The 20,653-nt window shown below is 40.1% G+C and overlaps 1 protein-coding gene across 3 annotated transcripts; it reads right to left on the bottom strand.

Annotated features, from left to right (window-relative positions):
• Positions 1 to 360: 360 nt before the first annotated feature.
• On the bottom strand, positions 361 to 20,002 carry LOC134740440 (ralA-binding protein 1). Of its 3 annotated transcripts, none has more exons than XM_063672877.1 (10): positions 19,842 to 20,002; positions 19,300 to 19,429; positions 18,346 to 18,583; positions 15,862 to 16,078; positions 13,148 to 13,257; positions 4,777 to 4,928; positions 4,184 to 4,364; positions 2,888 to 3,012; positions 2,217 to 2,400; positions 361 to 1,368 (listed from the first exon to the last, which is right to left on the bottom strand). In XM_063672877.1, the coding sequence occupies exons 1-10, from the start codon at positions 19,924 to 19,926 to the stop codon at positions 532 to 534; spliced, it is 2,259 nt and encodes a 752-aa protein (XP_063528947.1). In that variant the 5' UTR covers positions 19,927 to 20,002; the 3' UTR covers positions 361 to 531. The 3 variants fall into 3 exon arrangements, with proteins under 3 accessions (XP_063528947.1, XP_063528955.1, XP_063528964.1); XM_063672885.1 differs by having other exon boundaries at positions 18,346 to 18,571; XM_063672894.1 differs by lacking the exons at positions 18,346 to 18,583; positions 19,300 to 19,429; positions 19,842 to 20,002 and adding an exon at positions 16,683 to 16,793.
• Positions 20,003 to 20,653: the final 651 nt, after the last annotated feature.

The following is a 20,653-nucleotide window of genomic DNA, read 5'->3' as shown; positions in this document are numbered from 1 at the left end:
TGGGTACTAATCTAGTCAACATAGACAACAACATATGATTTCCGATAAAAACACGTCAAAAAAATGGTGGTCTTGTGACTAAATTCCACAATCATGCATCAATGTCCTTTAAACATCATTTACTTTTATAACAAGTGCTGATAATCGACACATAAGTAGGGTAGGCAACACGATAACAGTTAACGATTTCAAGTACGATGATAAAATTAAAATTAATCTTCTAGAATGTGTTACGTGTTACGTAAATATTAAGAAATGGAATATAACAGTATATTGTACAAATATTCTACTAACATTTTCATATATACTACCATTTAACCATACGATAATGCCAATAAAGGGATAAATAAGTAACAGAAGTAAGCTATAATATGTTAAACATTTATTTATTTATATTTTAAATACATTTTGCATACAATCTAACATCACATTATTATTTGAGATATAAATTATTAGAGAGAGGTACACAATCAAATCTCTGCACTAGGAACACCTACTGTAAGCTTACACATAAAGAAACATATGGAACATTTACGATTTGGATAATATTTCTTTCATAGCAAGTTCAATTTTAAGTTGTATACAAGCAACTCTTTCTTGGAATATTTGATTTATCAAACTCAGTCTTTTCTGTTCTAGCATGGCGTTTTCTTTGATCAGTCTCTGTCTTAATTCTTGCTCTTCGGGCGTATAATTTTCTTTGTTTTCCTTATTGCATTGCAAATTGGCTTCCTGCTTGTTTTTCAATGCCACATGGCTTCGTAGTTTAACGATTTCAAACTGTTCGGAATTTATTTTGGCTTGCAGCAACGACTTTAATTGTAGATACTCTGCGTTTTCTAATTCTAAACGCAGTACTTTTAGTTCCTTTTCGGTTAGTTTCGGTTTGTCCTGCTCCGGTTCGGGAAAAGGTTCATCGGCCGGCGATCGTTTTGCGTCTTCGAATTTCAAATCAAAATCGTTATTATTGGCGGCCAATCTTGGCGATTCTTTTGTTTCTTCGAATTTTAAATCGAAGTCCGTTTTGTTTGTCCGGATAGGTGGCTCTTTGTCATCGAATTTCTCTTCAAACTTTACTTCGAATTCGTTTTTGTTTGGAATTATTCTATGTGGTTCCTTAGGATCTTGGAATTTGATATCGAAGTTATCTTCAAATTCAACGGGGAATGTGGGGTCGGGAGCGTTAGGGGAGTCGGTGGCGTCGGGAAACGCTTCGTGGGCGGACGGCGTGAGGGGCTCGGGCTCCGCGGGGGCTTCATGCTGCGAGCTGCTGGGAGCTGGCTCCTCTTCAGTCTTCTCGTCGATGGATGGTTGTTGCGGCTGCAGCACATTTGGCTCCACGGATTTCTGCTTTGATCGAAGTTTTCTCTGCGAAAAAGAATTAGGTACAATAAGATTAGACAGTTATGTGTACCTATTATATAGGGCACATGCGTCGATTGAATAACCAGTAATAAACCAGCATGCAAACTCGACGTTTATTTCACTTAAATATCACAGACAGCCAATGCTGCTAAGTAAAAATATTTTGGTACAAATTATAAGGTTTAGTTTGTAATCATATCAGAAAATGGATCACTTTATACTTACCTACGTTATCAGCTGTGAAAGCCTAGATAAGCCTAAACAATTTGTGCTCAAATTGAGTATATTTATGTTATTCATCTATTTTGCACTAGTTTACGGACGCTAGTGAATATATTTATCTACAATATAATATAATAATCTTATCTCATCCCGACAGACCATTAATCCTAACGTGAAGTAACTAAAGGGCACCTCCATTATATCAAGGTCGTTGATAGCCATATCAGTCACTAGTCCAGTTTTGAGTAAATATTTGACAAGAGTAAGCACATATCGACTCTGCTAAATATGAATAATACTTAAATCTATCAAATTGTATGCATTGATTACGAACCAGCATATCTGCTTGCTATTTTAAAAACGATTAAGTTTCTAGCTATTTTGAATCGTTTTACATACTTAAAACCTAAAATTCATTGGTTGCAGTCACAGAGGATATAATACGGAGTTATATCTATCGTTGGTTGCAGTAAATGTGTAAAGTCTAAGACAAATTCGTGCTTGAATTTGACCGTTAATCTAGATGGCGTTGTACGGCTCTGTACATTATGCGGTAACTGTATATCAAAAGTTGATGAATGACAATTCAATCTTATTACAAACAGCATAAAGTAGTATTTGGAGCGCACCTTCAGTTGCGTGACTATCCGCTGTGCCTCCCATAACCTCTGGTCCCTCGCGTTGGTGATGAAGCCGGCGTGCATCTCGGCGTGGATCTGGTTGAGGAGCGACTCCTGCTTGCGCAGCTCGGCGCTGATCTCGGTCGCCGAGTCGGGGAAGTCCGCGGGGATGGACAGGAGGGGGGGAATGTATCTGGATAATTGAATATGATGTGAAACCACGAGACAAATGTACGTCGCGGACAAATTGTCATAATAGCTGAAAATTGTTTGTTGCTATAGCGATTATTTTCTATCATATTTTCACGGAAACGTACGAACGTGTCTTGCTATTTCAGTCAGTCTCGGTACAAAAAGTACTGAGGTTGACTGAAGTAGCATGACAAATACGAACGTTTCCGAGAAAATACGATGAAAAACAATTATGCACTACATCTGTAGCAACTTGTGCCGTATTGTGTAGTTAGCTAATTATTAAATAATAGCGAATTATAAAATAAGTACTTAGTACAGTAAGCTCAACAACGCTTGTGTTGTGGGGACTAGACAACAACATTCAAGAAATTGGAAATTAGTTAACTAAGGATAAATAAAATCAAAATATAAATAACAAGAAGTAGATAAATAAATAGAAGTGCATTAAATATTTGTTTAAAATTAATCACCATCATTATACTCACTTTTGTAAAGTAACGTCAGAGAAGAGTTTTTCGGCTTTGTTGATGAAATAGGTAATCAAATTGAGCGACATGTTGAGCGCCGGGCCCATAACCGTCGCTATGGTCTGAATGTTCACATTGTTAGTCTGCAACAAAGACGAAACATTAGTGCCCACGAGAAATGGACGTAGTTTGGCGAAAAAAACTAAAATCATCCGACTTCACCGCGTCGAGCAAGATTTAAAATTGCGACTATTCCAATCAACCGAGCTATCGACGGACGCTTATTCGACCCTCGGTGTATTTTTACTCAATTCTCCGTAAGTTTTCTTTTAGCTACAAATTGTTGTACAAAACACTGACTAAGCAGTCACAAAATCAGTTTTACGAAAATACATTTAAAAAAAAAACGAGTCAAACTTACTAACTCTGTAGTAAAAATTGTTATGATATTTCATAAACAGAAGCTAACGTGACACATTACTCCCATTAGTAATTAATAGTACATTATTGTCGAGGCTCGGAAGTAGCTACTTGCTGGCTGAGGATTCGTTTTAAACGGACGACCTTGGGAGGGAGCGCAATAAATACAAATATAATAGAAATATTTTACAGAAGCAACGTTCTTATATATATATTTTCACAGAAAAAAGTGAAAAGATTTGCTTTGCCGCCTTTTTATTTTTTTAATTAAAAATAGAAGTGTATTTTTCTGCTGAAAATACGCCAACCTATTTTAGACGCCTAAATAGTCGCGGTTCCAACATTATAATAATAAGTACTGATCATCTGATTGGCTGTTTCATGGACCTATGCCTTCATTTGATATGGCCACTTCAACTATTAAAAAATTTGGAACTCGACAAATAATGGAATTTGTATGCAACATTGCAGTCCCGAACTCGAGACTGCAATGTTTTAAACTTTTTAATTTTTTGACTGACCATAAACTACGCACTTCTCGACCTACTTTTTAACCGGCAACGTCGACTTTGCCGTCCATTTTTGAGAAAAATAGCTTATTGTACTCGAAGCTTGCGTTAGTATCGACTCGGAGAGTCTGCTAAAAAGAGGAAGATACCGTGAAGATACCTTATATTATAAATACGGTAAACTGATCCCTACCTGCTCATTAGCGACGCCATCCCAGCATGCTTCGGTTCGGCGGCGGCATGAGCGCTACCATGGTCGCTTCTCGCGGCGGCTCGGCAATGGCCGTCGCTTGCCCGAATTGACCGTGGAGTTCTTGTGTTAGTATCGACTCGGGGAGTTCGCTGAATAGTAGATAGCTATAATTATGGTAATATTAATTCCTACCTGCTCATTAGCAACGACGCTCTCGAAGTGTCGCACGAGCCAGCCCAGCATGCTTCGGTTAGGCGGCGGCAGCTTCGCTATGAGCGCTACCATGGTCGCTTCCCGCGCCGGCTCGGCGATGGCCGTCGCTTGCTCGAATTGTCCGTGAAGCTCTTGTGTTAGTATTGATTCAGGGAGTTCGCTATAGAGATATAAGTCAGTTAGATACTTAGATATTTATTTCATAAATAAATATATAAGGTAACCTCGGGCTATTGTAGCTTGTAGACATAACAAACCATCTTATAGCGTTCGATTATTGTGATGTGGAACGTGTAACATTTTAAAATTTCCATGTTTTGTTTTTATCAGAAAGGTCAACTGTCCGATAATTTTGTGTATAGGTAATAGGTATTTTGTTGATATGATCCCACATTAAATGGCTGACACAAAAATAAAGTGCTGTCATAGACGCGGAATTTATAATTTATTTAATGGTACGTACCCCATTATATAGGTCTACCGTTTTACTGAGACGGTTTGTAAAAGGTATTATGGTCACAACAATATCTCCGAGTCACATTATGGGAAAATCAGCATACTCTTTCGTTTACCTTATGAAAGCCTTCAATATCGCGCAGGCGACGGGTACGTCCCAGTGGTAGGGGAAGGCCACCTCGCGGTCGGTGAACAGCTTGCGAAGCTGCTGCAGCTTGATCTTGTCGGCTTCCGAGCGGTAAATCTGGTTGGACTTCAACCCATTTGCCTGACAACAACAAAACGGTAACGGGGTTAACTATACTGATATTTTTTTTTTTTTTTTTATACCACGTCGGTGGCAATCAAGCATACGGCCCGCCTGATGGTAAGCAGTTACCGTAGCCTATGAATTGTTCCCCCATTCAGTTATTGGCTTGTTCAATTGTATTAAAGGGGTACTTTGATAGGCTAATCAGTGGGTATTACCAGTGGGCACACCACTCCGGTATGCGAGCGCGACATTGCTATATACGTGGTATAGATTCGTGGTTATCGATTGTGAAGTTGCAATAAAAACACATTCAAACTTTATATATATTTGTTGGCACGTGGATGGACCTTGAAGGAGTATGAATTGGTGGAGAGGAAAAAGGCGTGTCTCTTCAATGGCGTCTAATTCGTAAAGAAAGTATAATTTTAATATGGCTAAGCTTAAAACTAGATATTGATTAAGGCGCCATTGAAGAGACACGCCTTTTTCCTCTCCACCAATTCATACTCCTTGTTAGCGATGCGCTCACTATACAAGTACTTATACATATATTTTGTAGGTAACTAGTTAAGTTTTATTTTAAGGAAACTTTGTCATATTAATTTAGATGTTAATGTCTAATACTTAAGGTTCAAAATTGTATGACGTATCTTATGCAAGTAATGTGCATTATGTTGCTATGCGCCGGCGGCAGTCCGCTGCTAGACGCGATCGGTTTCACTCGACTCTGTATTCAAAAATCGGATTAAAGTTCATTGTTAAGTTCAACTTCGCCTTTTCATTCCTCGTGCCAGTGCCTATGATCTACAAAGTGGTCTTCGAACCGGATTATGCACCGAACGCCTAGAAAAATAGAAACACGCAATGCGAAGGCACGTCGGGAGCGCGAAGAACACATGGCGCGCGAGCGAGAACAAAGAGAAAGTGAGGTTATACCGCCGTGCAATGAAGCTATGCCCGATGAAGTCAAGAAACCTTTGGATCCGATGGTCAAGAAGTTTCTACAATACAAATTAAACGCGACAAGCAGCATAAAGTCGGAGCCGATGCCGCAATTTAAGCAAATTCCCGACACGAAGCCTGCCGCGTCACATGTGGGTGCCGTCCCGAGCAGCAAGGGCTCACGAAGATCGTCAGCCTCTAAAGAAGCCAGGCGAAAACAATTAATTTTGGACGCTGCAAAGGAAAAGGCTGCGATTCAAATGGACATAATTAATAAAACCTTAGACGCGCAACTTGCAGCTCTTAGTGGTAGCGAAGAGGACCTAGAGGAATACAGTTCACAAATCGATGGCAATTTACCTCTTCGCAACGATATAAATGCGTGGGTTGAGCACCAAAGCAACCACACGGAACTACCTGAGGAGCGGCAAGCCCCCGACAATGGAGTCACAACGGGCGAGTTGCACATTTCAGTTCCAGCACGGATGCCTGCACCTGTCATACCCTCTGCATTCACCGAGCAAGCTCAGCCGATGCCAGCGTCTAACCTAGCACCGCGCGCCGCCGCCGATGGCCCCATGCCGGCAGCGCCGCCGGCGCCAGAAGGTACCGTCAGCGCGCTCAACCAAACAGTGCAATTATTGGCCGGCGCACTTAAAGACCTATCGACCGCTAGCAATCAAGTGCCTAACGCTAGTCTGCTTAGTCGCATTAGCACACCTAAGGACCTACCTGAATTTTCAGGTGACCAATTAGAATGGCTTCAGTTCAAACAGGCCTACCAGGAGTCAACTGAGGTCTGTAAATTTACAGATAAAGAAAATTTATGGAGACTTCGTAAATGTCTTAAAGGAGCCGCACGAGATGCTGTCGCTGCATTGTTTATCAGCGCCACGTCGCCCGACCGGGTAATGTCGACATTGGAGCTACGTTTTGGAAACCCAGACAGCATCATTTCTCGTATTCTGCAAGACATCAAGAAGCTACAGCCTTTACAACTCGAATATCATAAGGATATAGTTATGTTCGCAGTGAAGGTTCAAAATTTCGTAGAAGCTGTGCGAGCAGTAGGACGCGAGGAGTACCTACACGGCATGAATATCGTCTCCATCATCCTGTCCAAGCTGCCCACTGTGCTCATCTCAAAATGGTCAGACTACAGTTTTAAACTCCTCCAAGATGCGCAGAAATCGAGGTTAGTCATTCTATCGGATTTTCTTAATGACGAAGCATTGAAGATTTCTACAACTGCAAGTTTTTTAACAACTACGCGCAGCGATACCTTTAAAAACAAGTCTAGCGAGCATTCATCTTCCCGTACACAAACTATTTTACTACAAACTGAAGTAGGCGATTTAAAATGTTTATTTTGCCGAACAGCTGTGCATAAGTTAACGGAATGCAAACCATTTAAGAAAGCGTTGCGCAAAGTACGATGGCAACATATAAAGAAACATGGTTTATGCTACAAATGTATTATCTCCAAGCACGAACGCGATACCTGCAAGGCCCCTGCGTGCGACAAGGACGGTTGCGGAGCTCCACATCATCGCCTACTACATTATCCGGTAAACAACAGTGCGCGTGACGTCATGGCGGCGCCCGCACCGCGGCCGAGTGCAAGTGTACCGAATAATAGCGCGATAAACGGACCCGTGCCGCGCGAACCCGCGTTCAAGCCAGTGACGGAAACTTTAACTCATATAAATGCGACCGACAGCAGAGTGTTGTTAAAAGTAGTACGAGTGTGTGTTCAGGGACCTAACGGTATGGTAAATAGCACTGCGCTATTGGACGATGGATCTACCATCTCATTAATAAGTGCCAATCTCGCGCGTCGCGTCGGTCTACATGGTATCTCGCAGAGACTGGTCGTTCACGGTGCGTTTAAAAATGACGGGCTCGAGTACAAATCGACCAAAGTGAATGTCGACATTAAAGGTATGGACAATAAGGTTTATAATGTAAAATTGCGTTGTGTTGAAGAATTGAGTTTGCCATTACAAACATTGTCTGTTTTAAAATTAGTTAACTATTCTCACCTAGCAGATATAAAACATAAATTTTGTACCACTGATTCAGAACCCGAATTATTGTTAGGTCAGGATAATTTACATGTTGTGATACCTATTCAAGTGAGGGAGGGCAAAAATAATGAGCCATCAGCTACACTCACCCGTCTCGGCTGGAGCGTCCATGGGGAAGTGTGCGTGCCGCGGATTGTCCGTCCGTCCAGGGGTTCACCATCTGTCGCTGTCCATACTAACCTTTTTATTGCAGATAGCGGATCAGATCACGATACCACTTCAAATGAGTGCCTCCTAAGGGAAATCCACGAAGATGTTAGGCGCTCGTTTCTGCTAGATTCCATGGGCGTGACGGCGCACGCACGCCAAAAGGCCGACGACGGCCGCGCCGTCGCGCAGCTGGAGCGCTCCGCCGAGCTCATCGATGGGCGCTGGTACGTCGGCCTTCCGTGGAAGGACGAACACCGCCCCATGCCCGACTCCCGCCCAAACGCACTTACCAGGATGAAGGGTATTGAGCGCAAAATGGGTAAGGATCCAGGATTCGCCGACAGGTACCGTGAGAGGGTCAATCATTTATTTGAAAATGATTACGCTATGGAACTTACTAATACCGAGGTCACGCCGAAGACTTATTACTTACCTCATTTCGGCGTGGACAACCCGAACAAGCAAAAACTTCGTCTGGTCTTTGATGCTGCAAGTCAGGTAAGTGGTAGCTCTCTGAACGATTATTTGCTCACAGGGCCCGACCTATTGTCATCACTTTTAGGTATAATGCTGCGCTTTAGGGAACATCCAATAGCAGTAACAGGTGACATTAGGGACATGTTCTTAAGGGTTAAGATCCAGCAAGACGACCAGGACGCACTGAGGTTTCTGTGGAGAAACAACCCCACAGAAAACATAAAGACGTACGCGATGACGTCACTCATTTTCGGTGCAAATTGCGCTCCATTTGTCGCGCAATTTGTTAAAAATAAAAACGCCCAGCGATTTGAATCGTCGTTTCCCGCCGCCGTCGAAGCCGTCGTCAACTCGCACTACATGGACGATTACATCGACAGCCTGCCCGACGAGGCGACAGCGATCGAAATGGTAAGGAATGTCAGTGATATCCACAGGGCGGGCGGCTTTGAAATAAGAAACTGGACGAGCAACAGCGTTGCAGTTTTAAACAGCGTGCCAAAGGAGACCTTAGGTACTGCTGCTGTAAGGTTCAAAGTCGGCCAGCAACATGAAAGCGAGCGTACCTTGGGTCTCATTTGGTACCCAGCTGATGACATATTGGGCTTCGATTTGTCATTAAAACGTATACCGAGCGACGTACTTAAAGGTGAGAATAGGCCTACAAAACGTTTAATGCTAAGAGTAATTATGTCAATATTTGATGTACTAGGTTTCTTAGCACCCTTTACGATTCAAGGCCGAATCATGCTTCAAGACGCTTGGCGCTTACAGGTGGATTGGGAGGATTACATTCCAGATCAGATTTATCACAAGTGGCGAAAGTGGGTCGACCTACTAAAGGTAATTAAAAATATCCGTATACCTAGGTGGTACTGCGCAGCCGCGCGGAATGCAGTAAGGGACAGCCAATCGGCGACAGCGCGTGCGAGTGAAATGCAAGATTGTGCGCCTACGCACAGTGCTACGAAAGGCTACGAGGGCGTAGCTCCATCTACATGTGCTACGACCGCATCGAGTAGGTACTCATATTATAATAATTTACAAGTGCATTTTTTTAGCGATGCATCTACTCAGGCGATGTCAGCTGTGGGCTATTGGCGCTGGGAACACAACGGTACTATTCATGTTGCATTTATTGCCAGCAAAGTTAGAGTTATGCCGGTAAAACAGCTGACTATCCCGAAGGCTGAGCTGCAAGCTGCATTGTTGTCGGCAAGACTAGCCGATGCAATTGGAAAGGAGCACAAACTGACGCCTGCGAGGCGTTACTTCTGGTGTGACTCCTCAACTGTGATACATTGGATTCGCAACAAAAATCGTACGTATAAGGCCTTTGAAGCAAATCGTTTGGGGGAGATTGACGACCTTACCCGCGTCGACGAGTGGCGGTACATTTCTACTAAACTAAATGTTGCCGATTTAGCCACGCGGGACTCGTTTGATCTAGCCCTACAAAATGAGTGGTTCAAAGGTCCTTCTTTCTTATACGCTGACGAAAGTCAATGGCCTAAAAATATTACACCGACCGGTAACAAGGAGGAGATAGGTGAATGCATAGCAGTCGTCCAGATGCGCGACGAGCCTGCATGCATACCAGTGCCGGACCCACAGCGCTTCTCTTCGTGGCTTCGTCTCACCCGCGCCACGGCCACAGTGCTAAAGTTCATCGCCAGGTGCAAAGGTCAGGCGGCCGAGATCGACTGCGCTACGATGGAGCGTGCCGAAATATTATTGCTAAAACACGCGCAAAACGAGTCTTTCGGGGAAGACTTAGGTAGAATTAAGGCGCACGGGGCTTTACATCGCGCAAGTAAGTTATTAAAATTATCACCCGTTTTAGATGCAAATGGACTACTTCGCGTGGGCGGGCGCATTGACGCCGCATCAGATGTGCCTCTGGACGTCAAGAGACCCGTGATCCTGGACGGCCGCCATCAGGTAACAAGATTAATTGTTCGGCATTACCATGTGAAAGCGGCCCATGGAAGTCAGGAGATGGTGGTCAACGAAATAAAGCAAAGGTATTGGGTAATTAAACTTAGACCTACTGTTAAACTCGTGACGTCAAGGTGCATGTTGTGCAGGATAATGAAGAGCAGACCTCAGGTACCTCGCATGGGAGATTTGCCAGAGGCCAGAATAGAACATCATCAGCGACCCTTTTTTCACTGTGGGTTGGACCTTTTTGGGCCAATGGAGGTCGCGGTGGGTCGCCGCAGAGAAAAAAGATATGGTGTTCTATTCACATGCCTCACAGTACGGGCGATTCATATCGAGCTGGTTGCCTCCCTCACAACTGACTCGCTCATCATGGCGTTACGACGAATGGCGGCGCGGCGCGGCTGGCCGCGCCATCTGTACTCGGACAACGGTACTAATCTGAGGGGCGCCGACACAGAGTTGCGCCGGTCGATGGAGGCGCTAGACATGGACGTGCTGAAAGCTGAGGGGGTGAATAACAACATGGACTGGACTTTTATTCCCCCCGCCAGCCTCCATTGGGGTGGGGCGTGGGAACGTTTAATACGTTCAGTAAAGACGGCTCTCAAGGTCGTTTTAAAAGAACGAGCACCAAGGGACGAAGTTTTGACCACATTAATGGCAGAGGTTGAGAACATGGTCAACGGTCGTCCATTGGTGCACGTGTCTGTCGATCCTGCTGACGGTGAGTCTCTTACTCCTAATCATTTCCTTTTAGGATCATCATCGCGACTCCCTCTCGTAGGAGAGTTCGATGATTCTGATCTCAACTTGAGGAAACTATGGCGGAAGGCGCAGAGGCTCGCTGACATGTTTTGGCAGAGGTGGCTAAGAGAAATCTTACCCACCCTCGTGCCTAGGACAAAATGGCTGGAGGAGCAGAAGCCGTTAAAGGTAGGAGACCTCGTTCTGGTCGTGGATCCCAACTCTCCCCGCAACATGTGGCCGAAGGGGTTGATCACCCAGGTGTTTCCTGGCGGTGACGGTCGCATCCGTTTAGTGGAGGTGAAGACGGCTACCGGGACTTACCGGCGGTCCGCGGCTCGCATCGCTCCAATTCCCGTAAGTTTAGAGTGCTGAGTCAGCACTGGGGTGGGGAGTGTTAGCGATGCGCTCACTATACAAGTACTTATACATATATTTTGTAGGTAACTAGTTAAGTTTTATTTTAAGGAAACTTTGTCATATTAATTTAGATGTTAATGTCTAATACTTAAGGTTCAAAATTGTATGACGTATCTTATGCAAGTAATGTGCATTATGTTGCTATGCGCCGGCGGCAGTCCGCTGCTAGACGCGATCGGTTTCACTCGACTCTGTATTCAAAAATCGGATTAAAGTTCATTGTTAAGTTCAACTTCGCCTTTTCATTCCTCGTGCCAGTGCCTATGATCTACACTCCTTCAAGGTCCATCCACGTGCCAACAATATTAAACAAATCAAATGTCACAGAGCATCATCTCAATTCATATTTTTATCGGTTTCGGTCGCAAATATTCGTATTTAGGTCTAATTTTGTAAGTCAGAAGAACATCCTCTGCTAAATATCTCGAACAATTATTTAATAGGTATTTGGTCTGCAAAACTCATAATATATATTCAAGGTAATTATGACCTTCAGACAATGAACGCGTATCTGTTTCATAAAATTGGTGTCGATCCATATCACGACCATGCCAATATTAATTCATCAATTAATGCGAAATCTATCCTTCAGATATAATGCGTTAGGTGCTGATTATCATTTTGAATGACACATGGATTAAGAGCTTAATGAAAATGCAATATATATTTTCGTTACACAATCAATAATAAAAGGGTGCAAATTATAAAACCGAGGAAAATTTTAACTTTATTCATGAAGGATCATTATCATGCCTTCACATTATATTTTAACTTGTCTAATGAATTTAACACCATAGTTTTTGGCCTTATAAATTACGCTTGCATAGGCATAACTGTGTTGGATATCAAAATGACGAGAGTGAGTGACAACCTCCGTATTAGGTGTAGCCTTACAAAGGATAACCCTCTCGCATAATTAATACGACGGCCTCGAGGTCTCGGTAATCTTATTGAAATCACGACTGCTAAAATAGTAAAATAGCCCCTGGTTGGATATGACATATTCTTATGCATGTTTATTCGTATTATTATTATATATAATTTTAATTTTACTGAATATCATGCTCTAAATGGTTACCGTTTGCGAAAAAAAATAAAAAAGAAGAATCAGTTTTTATTTTTTTCTGCCAAGCTACGTAACTGATCGACTTGTTCTTCGGATAATTTATATATGCATTTAAGATACATTCAATAAAAAAATAAGAGTCCTGACGGTATTTGATGTACATATTTTTGTCTATAGGACTATAGGACTACAGGAAATAGAGTTGATTTTGCGTTGTTGGAAATTTTTACGAAACAAAGCAAAAGCTACTCTGTTCCAATTGAATAGGATTTAAATTTCATCGAACTGAGTAAGAACGAATGAGAGTGAGTGTGAACTGATAAGTAGGATCTTGGACCTTAGGAGGATATTACGTGTACGACATCATCCAATACCAAACATGTCAAACGTTAAGATCTTCATACCTGTAGGAAGTCGATACTGTCTCGAACGACTAAGGGAAGACTGGTGTCGTCGTGGCATCGCGATCGCTCCACCGACTGGCTCAGCGGAACGCCGAATATCGGTAACGCCACTGGAAACAAGAAACGGGTAGCTTACAACTTTTCGGTTGATTTAGACATAATGTACACAAACCGTGGTATAGTTAGATTTGTTTAATATGCCCTAATGTTTCTTAAGAGTTTTTTTTTTCATTCGCATGTCTTAAGAAAATCGAACTATATCAGGACACATATTATAGTCGCGTTGAAAGCAAATTCAAGGATAACAGCATAATAAGCCACCTTATTTTTACGTCCTGTATTTAAAAATTAAGAGGCCCACTGATTACCAGTCCGCCGGACGATATTGGCCTGTCAGTTGTTCGGAACTGTCAAATTTTTGTTCTAACTGACAGACTGATATCGTCCGGCGGACTGGTAATCAGTGGGCCCCTTTCTCAAAATGAAGTTATTACAATAACAGTTTAATTGGGATATTTGTCAAATCATTATATGTGGTCAACGCTTCACCTTTGACATCCATAAACTCGACTCAATTATTAAATATTAAACACCTTCACGTTAATAGTTAATAAGATTATTTTTATCTACTCAGAGCAGAGTTTAAAATTTAAATAACCTTAGATTATTAACCTAAAATATCAGACGTGTAGGGTCGGGTGTTCATCAGTTAGCCACTAGTACACAAATAGCCAAGCGAATATTTGGAGAACGCGACATTGCCGCTTGGTGCGACCAAGGGCAAGGGCAGGCAAGGGCTATGCACTTGCCTGCCCTACTCCCCAGTTAACAGCTCGCTCGCTCCATCTACGGACGAGTGGGACAAGATTTCAATATTTCGTAAAAATTTTTTGGGAAATAGATATATAAGGTAATGATTTAGTCAAATTTATGTTCTAATGTATGGGGAAGACAAGCATATTATAGCCAGCATTAAATGAACGTAGTATGATACCTTTGGGTATGGTGCTTTACGCAAACTAGCGTCCCCTCCCCTACCCCTGACGCAACCACCCCTTTTAGCATGAAATGAATTAAATAGTCTTTCGATTTATGTTCGCAATAATTTATTTTAATTGAATATTTGCCAGATATGACTGCTCCAAAAAAGGGTGGTTAACTGATGAACAAGTCACCCTACCTAATTTACTTAAAAAATCTAAAACTGTTAGAATGTAAGTTGATGAAATAAAACTATGAAAACGGATTATATCGCGTATATTGAATTTATAGTTTCATCCGTTTTCATAGTTTTATTTCATGAGTAACTATCGCGGTAACCGAAGACAATATAATGTAAGTTATTTAAATGTACCTTACTTTATACTAGATAAATATGTTTGAAAGCCACGTAAGGTTACTTTGGCATTCGAATCGCACATAGCTTTTCAACGCTCATAGGATACACAATATACACATTAACATGGAAAGAAAGAAATCATTTCGATTGATCGTATTTATTGCCTAATTTCGAGACACTTAAAATTATGAGACGTAAATCAGCACATTTCTCTCATTCTCTTTTAAAAATGAATCTTTATCTTTATTTAAGTTATGCCTACTATTCTCAACAGAGATGTCATTCAACTTGTTAATAACGCACAATTAAATAAAACAATACATCTTATCAAACAAACAAGATGATTCTTACGATCAATGTGATAGCCGTTAGCGAACGGATTCATAACTTAATTTATCATTATCACTCAAATTTCACTGAGATTCAGGCATCAAACTCAATTAGGCACTGTGCTGTTATCTTCAGTCGTGACTAGATAGTGATACTGGCTTATCAGTGTTATCTGTGAAAATAAAAGTTGGACGTAAAAACTTAATGGAAATTTAATTACGTCAGACAAATTATTTTGATTTAACGGTTACTGATTGGAAACTCATATATTCCAGTACCTAGGTAGTAAAATATGATTATACCTATCAAATATGTGTAACTGTGAAAGTGCCAATCGCACCAAAACTAAATAATCTGGTAAACAAGTAATAACCTCCTAAGACCCAATGTGCATTACAATGTACCTACACATCCGTAGCCATGTTTAAAAAACAGCACATACGTACTAGTTAAATTTAACAAGTAGATGTTAAAATGAGTTTCGTGTCTTGAGTAATTGTGATAATCACCTGATATTGATATTTTTGATATATTGGTGGAATTAGGAATGCGAAAATGATTCAAAGCTGAAACTCAATCTATCAAACATTTATTACGTAGGTATGGTAAGAAAGCAGGTAACTTGACATACCCTAGCAGACATAGCAGTAATAAATGTGTTATCATTGTTTTTACCGGTACGTGGATCCGGTACAGTCGCCATCAGGTATATGGTATATCGGAGCGGCCGAGGTGCTCACAAATATCTGAACACGCCTCTATTGTCAAGGCGCTAGAGTGCGTGTTCAGATGTATTTGAGCACCTCGGCCGCTCCGATACGTCTGATGGCGATTGGTACACCTACTTCATGGATTCATGTTCCAGGCTCCAGCATATGTTGGTAATCTGTTGGTATCTGTTATATCGAATAAATTATTAACTATGCACCTGAATAGCTGGCGCGGTAGGGGTGCACGCATGTTGAGTGTTGACTCAACCGGCTGTTTTTAAGGAGTAAGTAGTGAGTTTTGGTTACTTTGTTAAGTAAAACAAAATATGACTCACCTCCTAAAGTAAATATTTCCTCGAACGGTACTCCCGAGGTCACAGTAGAAGGCACTTTTGTGAGTTTCTTATCTTTTTTATCCTTATCTTTTTCCTTCAATTTGTCCTTTTCCTTCTCTTTCACCTTCTCCTTGTCTTTGTCTTTTACTTTTTCTTTCTTTTCATCTTTGAGTTTTTCTTTCGACTCCAATTTGAACTTAGCTTTTTCTTCTTTTTCCTAAAAATAAGCAAAGGTACAATATGTATATTGCTGATTTACCATCTCCGGTAAACTATGTAGATGTCCATACTGCGCATGTCATAACAAATTTAACACAAATATATAAAAGTGATATACCTCTAAGTTAACTAAGTTACATTTTCAACGAGTACAGAACTAAACGACTGACTAACAACTCTAAGAGTCTAATGTTTCAAACCGATAACCGATGTTGACGAACAGGTGTAAAACAGGAAACGAAATTCGTAAGGTACGAAAGTGCTTTTTTATTAACACTGTTTTTTTTTCATATTTCTCAAATGCGTTGAAATCTAAATCTATTTGAACCTTTTAGGTATAATTTTAACGCTTTTACTTCAGAATACCGTAGGTTCACGAAAAAATAAATCTAACAAAAACACTTACTTTTCAATCGTCTTACTAAATTATACAAACTGTAAACATTCGCAAAAACCATAAGCATTACAATGAGTAGCACTAGTACACGCCTAATGAACTCGTATCGGACTTCAACTCATTCCTAACTAATACGCACGTAGGGGTCGTAGGGTAGTCACTAACAATCACAAAAATAATCTATAACCGATAGAAAAGTAAGCACCTTAGTAAAAACGGTCCGTAGGTGGTGCATGACGCAGTTTTGAAGCGCAACTGAACAAACCTTCTGGTATTGTCCCGTCAAGGCCGTACTACCTACTAACAAATTATGAATAATGAAACCTTCTCAACCGTGAAATTGTGGTAACTTGAACTTTATGTACGTATGCATAAAGGACATTGTCGGTATACTGTTTTTTTAATGCAGTTAATAGTGACCGAATACTTGTAATGTATTCTATAATGACCCAGTTTACATTAAGATGGTATGCTATTTTCATTTTAATCTTATGCGGTTAATCCGCGCGGTTCAACCGCCAATTTCTTTAAACACTGATGAGAGATAGATAATGATGATTGATGATAATGATGATATTTCCCATTGTTTGGTAACAGTTAGGAACCTCTCTGCCAAATAAAAACCAGACAAGTGCGAGACGGACTCGCCCACCGAGGGTTCCGTACAAATTTAAGTTTTAGTATTTGTTGTTATAAAGGCAACAGAAATACGTCATCTGTGAAAATTTCAACTGTCTAACTATTACGGTTTATGAGATAAAGCTTGGTGACAGACAGACGGACAGTGGAGTCTTAGTAATAGGGTCCCGTTTTTACCCTTTGAGTACGGAACCCTAACTAGAAATATTGAGATGGTACATCACAAAATGTGTGTCTAATGAAATTAGGCCATACAAATAGAGTATAATTGGTCAAGACTAATGTTTAATTAAAAATGTCTACCTAATTATATAATGCTTAAAAAGATCCTACATACCTACCTTCATTGCTGCGCCCATCAGGGTTTCATGTGTCATTTGTGTGTGTGTGTAATACTGTTTTTTCTCAATTTTAATTACATAAATCTTTGTTATGCTAGCACAATTTCTATCAATGCATGTCAATCCTCCTAAGGCTCAGCCATAGAAATAAATAAATTTGCCACTGAATTATGAACCTATTATGTTGGAAATAGAGTTGATTTTGATTTGTTTGAAAACATAACGGAACAAAACAACTATGTTTTCAATTTCATCAAACTGAGTAAGTGCCTACTATAACTAGAACCTGGACTACTTGGAGGTTACCTATATTTTACGAGTTGCCTGAAAACCGAAATTAATAACTTCAGGTAGTTGTGAGTCGATAGATCCTGTTTTACTTCGCTAGGAAATAATTTGCCGTAAAAGTTAAGCCTGTTTTAGCAGTGTGTGATTTTAAAATTAGCAAAAACTAAAAAAAGTAGGTTGTTGGTCTGTGGTTAGCTGCCAAACTTCCTAGTCAAAACAAGTACTCTTTATGCAACATCAAAATGATTGTTAATAAGTGAATACACAATAAATCACAGACCAATCACCAAACATGATGAATAAGTAGGCCCACAAGAGCCCAAGGCCCGTTTTCACAATGGTGGTCATCAATTTTAGTTTTCCAACAATTAACAACTACTGTTAGTAAATCATAAGATTCATAAGAGAAATATTGCAGAGAGGAGTGAAGGAAATATGCTTTGGTTGTTAGTTTTCTTCTTTATCCCTTGCTATGTTTAGGATAGCAAACACAAACAGTCTACACTTAGCCAATAATAGAAGGACCAACCTCAGTCAATATTCAGTCAATACAACTATAGACCATGTACTTGTTTGCCACTAGCATGAAATAAAAGTTACCTTGTCTTTTCCCCTCAATTTCTCGCGTTTCTCTTTTTCTTTCTTCTCTCTTTCCCTTTCTTTCTCCCTTTCCTTTTCTTTTTTCTTCTCCTTTTCAGTCAATTCTTTCTGCTTGGTAGCATCATCAAGAACTTTCTCCTTGTCTCTGGATTTCTCTCGTTTCTCCTTGCTTTTAGTGCTAGTGGGGAACTTAAAAGACTTTGTCTTCTTATTCTTTGAAGGGCTCCTGTTGAAAATACTTTAATTCAATATTGTATTGCTACTTTTAACTATTCTGCGTCACCAGTGGCGGATTTGCAGTCTTGGCCACCCTAGGCCCCAGGCCTTGTAGTAACTACTAGCCGCCCCTTTCTCCTGCTTGGCCTTAGGGCAAATCCACCAATGTGCATCACTAGTACAGAATTCTAAAACTTGTTCGGGTGGTGAATACAGTCAAAACCAGATGGGTATAACAATATTGAAGGGACCATATACCTATGGATGCTGTATCTAATAGTTGTAATCCATACTAATATAATAAATGTGACAGTGTATCTGTCTGTTACCTCTTAACGCTTAAACCGCTGAACTGATTTAGTTGAAATTTGGTATAGAGATAGTTTGAGTCCCGGGGAAGGACATAGGGTAGTTTTTATCCCAGAAGTCATCTATGGGGAATTGATAAAAAGCAAATTGGATAAAAAACAAGCTACCCAAATTACTAACTACAGACAGACGAAGTTGCGGGCAAAAGCTAGTAAACTATATACACAAGTAAGGATAGTAGGGGTTATATTATTGCATAGACTGAGTATTTTTTTTTTTTTTATGGTGAATAGGCAGGCGTTTGACCACGATCCCACCTGATGGTAAGTGATGATGTGGTCTACGGTGGAGCACGCTTACCTATGAGATACCTATTAACTCTTAAACATAATAACTGTATAACCACATTAAAGTTTAAAATAAACAAACTTGGTATCAGTGTCTTCCTCAGGTGAACTATCTCCCTCTAATGCAGCATATCCTCTATCTTTTTTCTCCTTCTTGTCTTTCCTGCGGCCCAACAGGTCCTTCTTGCTGGGTTTTTCATGGTCATCACTGACTAAAATATTTAAAAAAAATTAAGTACTATGTCCAACCAACTTTTGTAATACCAGGTCATCACTAAAATAAAAGTAACTGTAAGATATAACATTTTCTGAAATATACAGATAGAATATTAAATTTGATGAAATACTAAAGTATGCACTCTTCTGAATGAAGTGCTTACCCTATCCCTACCCTACAGTTACCTATATGAAATACGCCGACATATATACCCGCTACATTCCCATGTTTAAATTGATGTTCTACATCAATAATTCTGGTTAAAGATGTTTATCATCATTAATAGAAATCACAGAAGTTGTATTTAAAATACAATTTATGCTGGTTTGAGCGTCAGTTACGTTAAATCTAATTCTAAAGTAATAAACATTGAAGATAGAAATACGCAGTTTGTGTAAAAAACTTACAATCACTTTCGTTACTCTTACGCCCAGTTTCTGAGGCATACAGTCCTGGAAAATCTTTCTCTACATCTGGACTTTCGAAATCCATGGTAAATGCACTGAAATACTGAATTAATTAGAGAAATTGTGATTATTATACTTTACTGTAGTAACCACATTTTTGACATATATTTTTTTTTACAATTATGGCCTGGATGCGAGTCCTTTAAGCCAACATTTTTGACAGTTATGAGGAGTTTTTTGTATTAATTAAATTTTATAATATCAGTGTTGCCAGTGATAAATTTGTTACACTGCTACTCGACACTAGGTGGCACTGTAATCGCTGTAACCAAACCTTTTTTAAGTTCCGAATCGTAAATTGTACATTTTATATTATTGAATAATCTACAAATTAAATTATTTTACAATCATTTCATGAATATCGCTCTTGTTTATGTGTTACAATTGTAAATTAAGGATATCCAAAGCATTTCTCAGTTTATAACAGTATTGTATATGTATAATATAGTTTGTCAAAGGACTGTTTCATTTCAAACATAGACAGAGAATCGTACTATCTTTGTCTTACACTAGTAAAGCCTGATCAGTAATATATGATCATTGTCAAGAGGGCGCTGTTATTTTCATGTATAGGGTGACAGTTCAGTATAGTATGAAAAAATTAGTTCCAGTGATATTCCGCAACATGGTGCGTGATCATATATTCCTGGTCAGGCTTTACTAGCACCCAAAAGAAAAGGATGAGTATAGTTTTTTTTTCATATTTACTGACAAACCAACTATAATTATTAAGTTTAGCGCATTCTTTTTCA

The sequence above is a fragment of the Cydia strobilella genome, chromosome 1, assembly GCF_947568885.1.
Source record: "Cydia strobilella chromosome 1, ilCydStro3.1, whole genome shotgun sequence".
Classification (NCBI taxonomy): Eukaryota; Metazoa; Arthropoda; class Insecta; order Lepidoptera; family Tortricidae; genus Cydia; species Cydia strobilella.
The sequence above is the reverse complement of the archived record's forward strand: the minus strand, read 5'-3'. Positions and strand labels throughout refer to the sequence as shown.